General features: G+C 47.1%; 1 protein-coding gene across 2 annotated transcripts in view; it reads left to right on the top strand.

Moving 5' to 3' along the window:
• Itpr2 (inositol 1,4,5-trisphosphate receptor type 2) overlaps window positions 1-10,895 on the top strand; it is a 397,058-nt gene that overhangs the window by 84,465 nt on the left and 301,698 nt on the right. For both annotated transcript variants that reach the window (XM_021191683.2, XM_029533962.1), the window contains one exon: window positions 708-803. In XM_021191683.2, coding sequence (XP_021047342.1) covers window positions 708-803 — 96 coding nt within the window. The remainder of the gene's footprint in view (window positions 1-707; window positions 804-10,895) is intronic.

Raw genomic sequence — 10,895 nt, 5'->3', positions numbered from 1 at the left:
GACCTGCAAGGTGGGGGGAAGGGAGGCAGTGACAGTGGGACCTGCAAGGTGGGGGGAAGGGAGGCAGTGACAGTGGGACCTGCAAGGTAGGGTTAAGGGAGGCAGTGACAGTGGGACCTGCAAGGTAGGGGTAAGGGAGGCAGTGACAGGGCAAGCTAAGTTGCTCTTGACAAAAATATAAGGAAATAATTGTAATTAAAGTAAAGAGTAACAGGAAAGTCAGACATGGAACAGGCAAGGAAGTAAGGTCCGTATGCAACTCCTGGAAAGGGTTTCATGCAGCCTGTGTGTGCCTGGCTTTGATGCTGGTGTTTTGCTCAGCCGTTTCCAATTCTGTGGCCTAGTAATGGTATGCATTAGGCAGAGTCTCATTTTGTGGCCCAGGCTGGCCTGGGACTCACTGTGCAGCACAAGGTGAGCTTGAACGTTTGGGCAGTCCTTCTGTCTCATCATCCCAAACACTGGGATTTCACTTGTGAGCCACTATTCCCCTGACAGAGCTTCGTATTAAGACAGCATTTACAGGCGTGAGGCATGGGCACCCACAAGTGAGGCACGACGTTTCTTGCTCTCTGATGGAAAGTTTTACTTCTCTTCTACATTGTTATGTATGATGGCTTGGGCCACACAGCACGGTGCTCTGGCGGTTGACTCTTGCTGACTGGCATGTAGATACCATTTGGTCACTAGACTCTCCTTCTCTTCAGGTGGTTCACCATGATCCATGCCGCGGAGGTGCAGGACAGTGGAACAGCCTGTTCAGGTTTAAGCATCTTGCAACTGGGAACTACTTAGCTGCAGAGGTGAGGCCTGGACACTGTGCTGTTAGTCTCTCTCTCTCTCTCTCTCTCTCTCTCTCTCTCTCTCTCTCTGAAATAACGAATAAGGAAACCCCTTTCTGCAAAAGTCATTGTCTTGTCAGGGCCAGTTTATATAACTCAGTTTTTGCCTATGATAATTCTGGGTTCGTAGTTTTGTTATTTTTTTCCTGTTGTTTTGATAATACACCCAGAAAAAAGCAGATCAGGTGGGAAAAGAATTCTCTCAGCTCATGGCTGTTAGGTACAGCCCATCATGATGAAGTCCGGGCAGCAGGAACTGGAAGCAGCCAGTCTATGCTAGAGGGCAGAGACTTAAATGCTGGTGCTCAGCTGGCTTTCTCCTTCTTAATGCAGTCCAAGGTCCCAGCCTAGGGGATGCTGCTGCCCACAGTGGCCAAGTCCTTCTACCTCAGCCTTTCTCAGGCTGATCCCCCACCTGTGCTCTCAGAGACCTGAGAGCTAATGCTAAAGCTCACCAAGTTGCCCACTGCAATCCACCATCACTGTTAGACCACAACTTACTATGTTTTTGTTTGTATATGCAATGTATGTTTGTATGTGTTCGTATGTGTATGTGGAGAATGGGTATGTATGTGGGTGTTTGTGTGTGTGGAGTCCATCGGTCAGGCTCATGTCTTTCTGCTCAGGAGTCCATCCACCTCGGATTTTGAGACAAGATCTATCATTTACTGTGCTGGCTGATTAGGCCAGGCTGGTCAGCTAGGGACCCTTACGTTTCTATGCCTGGAGCTATAAACGTGTGCAGCCACCCAGCCTTCCCCCTCTTGTGTTGGCTCTGAGGATCGGACTCATTGCAAGGGGAGCACTATCTTGGCAGAGCTCTCTCTGCAGCTCTGGCTCGGGAGGCATTTTTAAGATGAAAACATTAGTCAAAGACTTGAAAATCCAAACCACTACCACAGGGGCTGGGGATATAGCTCAGTGCAGAAAACCTGCTAACATGGGCAGCAAGCCCTGGCTCCATCCCCAGCATGGTGGCAGCAAGCTGGCAAAGGAGGCCCAGAGAATGGGGCAGCTGGTTTGCTTCTGTATGTGGCTTGGTTTAGAATGTTCTGTGTGGTTTCACTCTTCCCACGTCTGTGTGTTATAGACATGGTTGTTCACTTCTGGTATTGTGTAGCTCAGGTGGTGTCAGGCTCACATTCTTTATCCGTCCCATCATGAGCAGCAGCTGGCTTTTATGGCTCATACTACTGAGAGGGAAGGGCCACCTCCTCATGAGAATTCAGCTTACCTTCAAACAAGGAAGTGTGTGGGGGTCCTATGGCTGATCCGTTGTGTGGATATGTTTGTGTTTGGAAGGTTATTCTGGAAGATTGAAGGGGAGCTGACAGGAGCAGAAATGTAGCTCAGGGCTTGTCTGTGAATTGGAAGGGGGTGGGCAGTTATCTTTGAAGCTAAGGAATGCTGTTGAATTTGCATTTAAATAAGAGTATTTGGAGCTGATCTGTCTGGTGTGGTTGCTATAAGCTATCCTTTGGCTACCAAAGTGAATGTGGTTGAGGTGAAATAGTATTTAAAAGTTGGCTTCCTGGTCATGCTGTCTCCATTTCTGTTTGCACATCAAGCATCCCACACAGGGTGTCTCAGATGGGGACACTTCTGTCACCTACAGCAAGTGCTAGTGGGCAGGGGTGACTGCAGCTGCTGTGGAGTCCCTGGAAGAGATGGAGCCGGAGACAGGAGACAGGGAAGACACCACTGAGCAAATCCTGAGGACTAGGACCAAGGGGGCGTCCTGGTGATGGCAGGGAGACAGAGCTTGTAGATGTCTGCAGATGGCAGAAACCAACAGGAGCCCATTCATAGTACAGGCAGAAGGATTTCAGCTCTGCAGGGTTGGTGTGGACAATGGCCCACCTGGAGAAACTGATAGAAGTGCCACATTGATCAATAAAGTAATTGAGTTAATTATTAACTAATTAGCTTAGGTGTTCTTCAAAAGAAGCACAGTCCCTTGATTGCCACACCAGCACTCCCCTTAGTTTATTATGGTTAATTTGGGTAATCAGAACATATCCAGGTATCAGAGTTGATGGCCCCAGGCTTCTCAGCATTTAGGAGTCTGGGGATCGAGCATGGCTGATAGAGAAGATTTTGATCTCATCAGCACAAATGATCCCAGCAGAGAGGTGCTAGAGGGTGACAGACAGGAACCTCCCAGAAGCCTGGGAGCCTGAGGTGCTAGGGCAACTGGAAAAGAGAGTGGGCTGAACCACAATGACCAGGAGTCAGGACAGAGTTTCATGAGGTTTGAGGGGGGACGGGGGCACTGGTGCACAGGTAGGGGTGCAGCCGTGAGTGGCTTCATGCAGAGTTCTTATGGGGATCCCAGCAGTAGGGGGAGCAGGCTGAGTTCTCACAGCCTGCCCTTCCCAGGGAGAAGCAAAACTCATAAAAGGAAACCCAAAGGTCCAGTTGATGCTCTGTATAAGATTTATTCAAAAATCAGGCTGGGGGTTGTTCTTTTATTGCATGGAAGGGAAGCACCCAGCAGGGGACTTGGACACACCAGGGCCATGATCTTGTTTTTTATGAATGTGTTTTGGACATTCCTGGTCAAAACAGATGACCTAATCCTTAGCTGCTTTTGAGTTTATGGTTATTTACAGTGGCAGGGAGAGCCTGGAGTAGCACAAAGAAAAGACTGTGACCCCGTTTTCTTTGACCATGACTATGACCCCGTTTTCTTTGACCATGGCCTCTTGGCCACCAAATGTGCATTTAACCTCTCTCAGAATCTGAGTGTCCTTGTGTGTGGTCAAGGTGATCATGTATGTCATACGGGGTTGTGCTAGGAGTAAAGAAGATGGGAATGTGCAGCACAGCATACTTTCCCTCTTGTAGAGAGAGGAAGGAGAGGGTGGAGAACAGCACCCTGACCCACCAGCATCAGGGTCCATGTAGCCAGCTATTGGCTCTGTCACAGTGTTTATGTGTTTGTCTCTCTGTCTGTGCATTGTGTGTATGTCTGTCAGTGACTGTCTTTTTCTTCATAATGCACCCTATCCAGCTCTCCCCTGGGATGGGGTGGGGAAGAATGTCCAACTGTAACTAACTCTCTCTCTCTCTCTCTCTCTCTCTCTCTCTCTCTCTCTCTCTCTCTCTCTGTGTGTATGTTATTGAGGCTTGAAGCCAGAGCCCTGGCTGTGTGAAGTGGGCACTCTGCCAATGAACTATACCTCCATGTCTAGTTTCTGCTAAATGACAGACTGGCTTTGACTCACTAGGTAGCCCAGGCTAGGCTTGAACTCGTGACCATCCTATCTCCACCTTGCAGGTATCTGGGACTGTAGGTATGCACCAGCAAGGTCCACTTGCTTTTGGATAATCCAGGGGGGAGAGAGTGGAACAGGGCACCTTAGTTAGTACAGCTGTCTGTTTGGGAAGAAAAATCTGAAAGGCTTTCACATAGGAAGTGCTGTCTCCAGGAGACTCCAAACACGTCAGATCCTGTGCACAGCCACACGTGGACACACAGGCCACTAACACTCTGTGGTAATACCCTGAGCCAGCTGGGTAAAGTGTGGTAAGCCCAGGACGAGGAGGAGCTGGGAGACTGACACTGCTGACACAAGACTGTCAGCCTTGGCTCTATCACAGAGTGTAGTTGTTTATGTGTTTGTCCCTCTGTCTGTGCGTTGTGTGTATGTCTGTCAGTGACTGTCTTGTTGTTCATAAGGGAGGGTCCATACCCAGCTCCGCAGTGTGGAGAGTGTCTCACATTGAATCTGAGTGCACTAGATGTGGTGGCTGAGCAGACAGGAGCTACAGCAGCTGCAAACCCAGGAGTTTCTGTTCACAGAAAAGGGCATCTAGTGTCAGAGAGGCTGTGTTATCCTTAAAGTTAAAATAAACACAACCCTTAAACAAAACCCAAATATAAAACCAGGGCTCGTCTTGAACAGCTGTACTGATGTAGTCTGTCAGAGGTTCTGACAGTATCTGGAGACGTTTGATTGACACAGTTGGGAGAGGGACTGGACATCAAGGATGGTGAACACAGAGGGCTACCTTCTCCTCCCTGACAGAATTATATAGTCCCATACACAGAGGCCAAGAAGTCTTGATCCTCACTAATCAGAAATTTCGAGGTCATTTACTGAATGCCTGCTATGTGGAAGGGCTGACCTGGTTTGGTGCTGGGGGCACAGGTGTTAAGGTGTGGTTGCTGTCCCTGTGGACGCACTGAGCTGCTGGCTCTTACTGTTCGATGGCTTCCATCATGCACATCTGACACCTCTGTCTTTGGGAAATACTTAAATTATCAACATGTATAGGTGCACGTGCTAAAACCAGTAAATTTAAAGATGGCAACTTTAAACTAAGAACAGAAAAGAGAAAAGTAACCCTACAGTCTTATTTATGATCACGGCTCCCAAACACAACCCGTTAAACCGGCATTCAGCTATGAAGTTCAGTTATTCAGAAGAACGTGAAGAGCTTATGGTTGTTGTAGAATCAGAGTCCAAGGCAAGCAGAGAACTTCCTGTGGGGCTTCTGCAAGCGATTGTACACTGAGCATGCGCAGTGGGGCTTCCACGCTCGCTTGTACATGGAGCCTGCGCAGTTGTAAGCCACTGAAGACCAGGCTCTACATTATGGTGAATGTAGAAAGCATGAACTCTAGGACAGCACTGGAGGATGCAGTGTGGGTTTTATTCTGCAAGACCATGAGGAGCCAAGACTTAGAAGATGCCCTTCCTCAGCTTAAGGAGCCTTGGCCACACGGTGTTAGAAGATGCAGATTAACTTTCCAGAAACAGAGGGCCAGAAAACCATGGCTGAAATGTAGAAATAAGCATTTACTTACAGAACAGGTAATTCAGACATTTGGACTTTATGTGATTACAGACTTGTCACCTGGCTCTCTGTAATGTCACTTCCGTGGGACACACGAGTTAGGCAGTCAAGGTGAGGGTGGCACAACTGTGCAGACGTTGTGACTTAGAGACCTTAAGTTCAGGACTGTGCCTGTGGGAGAGAAAACAATGTCATCATGGGAACGGCTAACACAGCCTTGGAACCATTCCTGCCCCGTGGGAAGGGCAACACTCGGGCATCTCTGCTTCCCACCCACCGCTTCAGACATGTCCACACTGCGGAGCTCAGTCACTAAAGCAACAACTTGGTAATCCTTTCCAAAGCAAAGAACGTAAAATCATTTTATTTGTTAAAGATTTCACATGGCCTCTGGCTTGGCAAGCCAGGGTCTCACTTTGTTTGGACGTGGACTCGCTATGTTTCAGAGACTGGCTTTGAACTCCCGATACTCCTGCCTCTCCTCCCAAGTGCATGCCGCCACACCTGGCTTTCATATTTCCTTCAGGAGTAGCTTGCTTGGGAGCTGGGGAGAGCTCAGTGGATAAGCTGCTTGCCTTGAAAGCACAAGGTCCTTGCCATTTGGGACTTGACTTACCTGAGGAGGGCCAGGCGTGGGGGCTTGTGCTTGTAATCCCACCATTGGGTAAATGGGACAGGCTCTGTGGCCAGCCAGCCTAGCTCATCAGGAGGGCTCTAAGCCAGTGAAATACAGTGTCAATTAAAAAAAAAAGTGAGACACACACACACACACACACACACACACCCCAGTGAAGAAAATGTGCTCCCTTATCTGTTTGTAATTAGGTCAAGCTTCCACTAGATGGCACTAAACCCCTACTTCCTAACTCCAATACTCCTAGGTACAGTTAATAAAAAAACCACTAAAGTGCTGGAAGAGGACAGTCTTGGCGGGAGGCCAGGATCATCAGAAGCAGCAGCAGCTATAAAGTAAGTCTGAGGCCCACATGAGCTATAGAAGACACTTTCTAAAAAAGACAAAAAGAAACAAACACCAACTAAAACAAAAACCCCAAAGCAAAACAACAGCAGCTAGGGAAATGACTCAGCGGGGAGATTGCTTAAGTAGATAAAGGCGATCCCTGGGACCTGCAGTGTGGTTGGTGCTCCTCGCTCATGTTGCCCAAGGGTCTGGTGCCCTCTTCTGGTCTCCACCAAGTACTGCATGCAGAAATCTATTCCTGGGCCCCCCCACCTCCACCCCAAAGGACTAGAAAGCAAGACTATGAGTGTGAATCGTGGGCTTCTGAGATTTCAGTCTGTTTCCTTCTGTTGTGTGAGTGTAAGACTGCTGGCATCCTGCATCTGACTCGGGACAGCTAGCGTGACTTGTGACGACCTGACTTTCTCTTCTGCACACTGCGCTGTAACTGTGTGTTTTGATGAGGGCCACCTGTCGATATTGCCAGTAACCACTACATTCCCTCATTAACTCCCTCCATCTTGTGGATCCTGAACTTGATCTTGGCTATCTCACTGTCTTATAAATGCAGTAAATATTCTTAGAACTTCCCCATAGTGACACCCCTCTTCCCAGGTTATAGGCTTTACAACTTGGGAATGAAGATAAGCATATCTTTTCATGGCAGTGTCTCTACTTAGATGCTGACGAGTGTAAACATATAACATCATTCATTTAACACCTCGTTTGTGCGGCATGATCGTCCCTTTAGCTTAAAAGCCTCTAAGGCCCAGGGAAACCTTTCTTTCAGCATAAGAGCCTATCTGTGGAGTCATTCTGTTTTGGCTCACACCTTTCTGCTTGCTGGAGGCAGGAGAGGAGATGTTGCAGTCTCTCAGGGTGTAGCTTGCATTCCTCAGACCTGTCACACGTGGCTCTGTGTGACAGTCCCCATCAGTATCCCACTCCTCATCTGTGAAGAATAAAGGATTAAGAGCATTTCTCAGAAGCGGAATTGTGAAGTTAAATGAATGAGCGCTCAAAAACATTTTAAAAGAAATATCACACAAGAGACTCTGCAAACTAGTCCCACTTCTCTTACCTGTGGTGATCTCTCTCCCTTATCTTCTGATTAAAATTCAACCCACCCTTTAATGGTTACCTTGAATACCAGGAATAATTCTTTTTTTAATTTTATGCATGTGAGTATACTGTACTGTATGTATGTCGCTGTCTTCAGACACACCAGAAGAGGGCATTGGATCCCATTACAGATGGTTATGAGCCCCCATGTGGTTGCTGGGAACTAAACTCAGGACCTCTGGAAGAGCAGTCAGTGCTCTTAACTACTGAGCCATCTCTCCAGCCCCTGGGAATAATTCTTGTATAAATTAGCTCATCACAGATCAGTCCATCCCTCCAGTGACCTATGTTATCTATAAGTTATTCATTTCTTCCTCCTAGCTCTGGTCAAATTCTGCTTTGTAGTATAGCTGACCTTATTTATGTCTTATTTTTCTTCTGAGGTCACAGGGTTGGTGGTCAGGAATGGGAGTCTTGGGTAAAATAGCCCAGACCACAAACTTTTCTCCTTAAAGATGCTCTGTTAGTGTTTTACACAAGCTCTCTCTCTCCATCATGCCTGACTTACAATTCAGTTTTTTAGCATCGTGAAATCTTTTCCTTTAAAGTCCTAAATATCCAGGAACTGCCTTAGGACATCTTTTTCTTCCTTCTTTAGCAATATTTTTCTTTATGCATTGTCTTAGTCAGGGTTTCTATTCCTGCACAAACATCATGACTAAGAAGCAGGTTGGGGAGGAAAGGGTTTATTCAGCTTACATTTCCACATTGCTGTCGATCACTGAAGGAAGTCAGGACTGGAACTCAAGAAGGTCAAAAAGCAGGAGCTGATGCAGAGGCCATGGAGGGATGTTCTTTACTGGCTTGCTTCCCCTGGCTTGCTCAGCCTGCTCTCTTATAGAACCCAAGACTACCAGCCCAGAGATGGGACCACCCATAAAGGGACCTCCCTCCTTGATCACTAATTGAGAAAATGCCTTACAGCTGGATCTCCTGGAGTCATTTCCCCAACTGAAGCTCCTTTCTCTGTGATACCTCCAGCTGTGTCAAGTTGACACAAAACTAGCCAGTACATCCATCATTCACTAATTACTTTGATGACTACAGCTGTTGCTATATTTGGGGATGGGACAAGGTAGTAGAATTTGAGGTGTGCATATTTTATCATTAACAGTTAATGTCTGTGAATGCATGTGGCTGAAAGTTTATTTGGGTGTTTTTTTTTCTCTCTAGTAGTAACTTTTCTTACAGCCATGACACAATACTATCAACAACGACAGAAAAGGAAATTGTTTATTTTGCTACAATTGCAGGCTATGGGCCATGTTGGTGTGGAAGGCATGGTGGCAGGGCTCTGATGGATGCCGGTGCTGGTCTCAGTTTGTCTTTCTATTCAACCTGGAGCTCTTCAGTCCGTGGGATGTCGCTCCATTTAGGACTGTCTTCCCTCCTCAGTAAACCTCTCTGCTAACACTCTCACAGATTGTCCCAGAGGTGTGTCTCCTAGGTGATTATAAACCCAGCCAGGCCCACAGTGAAGGTCCAGTCATCTTTTTCCCTCCTTTTAAAACATTATTAGTTTGTGCTTTGCTGACTTATGGAGATGACTGGCAAGCAGACAAAGGCATGGATGTGTGACCCTCACCCACACAGACCCCTAGCCATCATGAGTCTCTATAGGCTTGGGCATCAGTCTCACATACCCACAGATCTGGGGCTCAGTCATAGACTTCAAAGACTTGAGACTCAGTCATACATTTCATAGTCTTTGGGCTTGGTCATAGGCTTCACAGACTGGGGGCTCAGTCATAGAGTTTTCCCCCTCATTTTGTAGATAAGGACTCCCAGTTCAGTGGGACTGGATGACTTTTCCCAAGGCCCAAAGCTTTAAAAGGCCTGGGTGATCTTGAAAGAGTTTAGAGTGTGGCATGGTCTGTGGTGGAACATGGGCAGCTCCGCCAAGGGCAGAAGACGTTTTGTGTTGGGCTTTAGTTGGGCTGATTCCCGTTTCTGTGTACATCCTGCTTATGCATGAGCCATGGCTCTGAGCTTGGATTTACCATCATCTGGAACTAAGTATTCTAATTCAGCCCAATGCAAATGTAACCCTTCATTCAGCTTTAGATACAGTTTGGCTAACTGCATTGGTTACATTTCTGTTACTAGATAAGATACTCCAACACAGGCAGCTTAAGGAAGGAAGGGTTTATTCTGGTTTATTCTGGTTTACCTGTTCCCAGCTACATTCCATCACGGCAAGGGTGTCCCAGTGGCAGGAGCTCACTGTGGCTGGCCACATCCACAGTCAAAACAGCTCACTTCTTAGTTTTAGGTGGTCCAGGATCAAGACCCAGCAATGTTGTCTCTTACTTTAATGGACTGACTCTTCCCACACTGGCAAGGTCAGAGGCTAAACTAACCTGGGTAATCCCTCGCAGGTGTGCCCAAAGGCTTGCGAGTCCAGATCCTGCCAAGTTGGGGATCACTACTGACCCATAGGTTTTATATAATATATGCAAATCAATAAATAAATGTAAAATAAAAATTTATACTTGTGATGGGATTTATGTATAGCACATAATGACTATACATAATTATAATATAAGGAATATAAGAAACGAACAAGACTACAAAGCCAAAGCCCACGTGACCATGTGTGACAGCACAGATGATGCCACAGACGACAGCTCCTCCCTCCCTCCCTCCCTCAGCCCAGCTCTCTTCCACCATCTTCAGACAAGTGAGCTCTGAGCAAAGCCACATGGTGGGTGGATTATGGTTTTGTTCTGTATTTTTATTTCTCTAGTATAATACTTTAGTTGTTGTTCTAAATCCTCAGTTGCAGGTCAGCTGGCGGTTTGTCATGAGGCCCTGTTGACTCTTCTTCATAGCAGAGTGCTGTCTCTATGGTCTCATGAAGTGTGGTTCCTGTGCGCATGCTGCCTGTGTCTCCTTCTCCTCCCCCCATGTCTCCTAGTGGTTCCTAGAAAGGCCCCTGCCTCCATCTGCCCCTCTACCTTGTGCCCTGTTACATTCTGAGCTTTGCATCTTCTCTGATCATGAATTTATTGGCCAGGACAGATCTCTGCTTGGCCAACCACACTTTGGTAAATTCTTTGGGTCTGGGTTCCAGGTCAGTAGTGGGGCCACTGGAGGAATTTTCTTTGTGTGTGTGGTATTTAAGCATGTCCATAGTGTGTGTGTGTGTGTGTGTGTGTGTGTGTGTG

This window comes from Mus pahari, chromosome 2, assembly GCF_900095145.1.
Source record: "Mus pahari chromosome 2, PAHARI_EIJ_v1.1, whole genome shotgun sequence".
Lineage (NCBI taxonomy): Eukaryota > Metazoa > Chordata > Mammalia > Rodentia > Muridae > Mus > Mus pahari.
The sequence above is the reverse complement of the archived record's forward strand: the minus strand, read 5'-3'. Positions and strand labels throughout refer to the sequence as shown.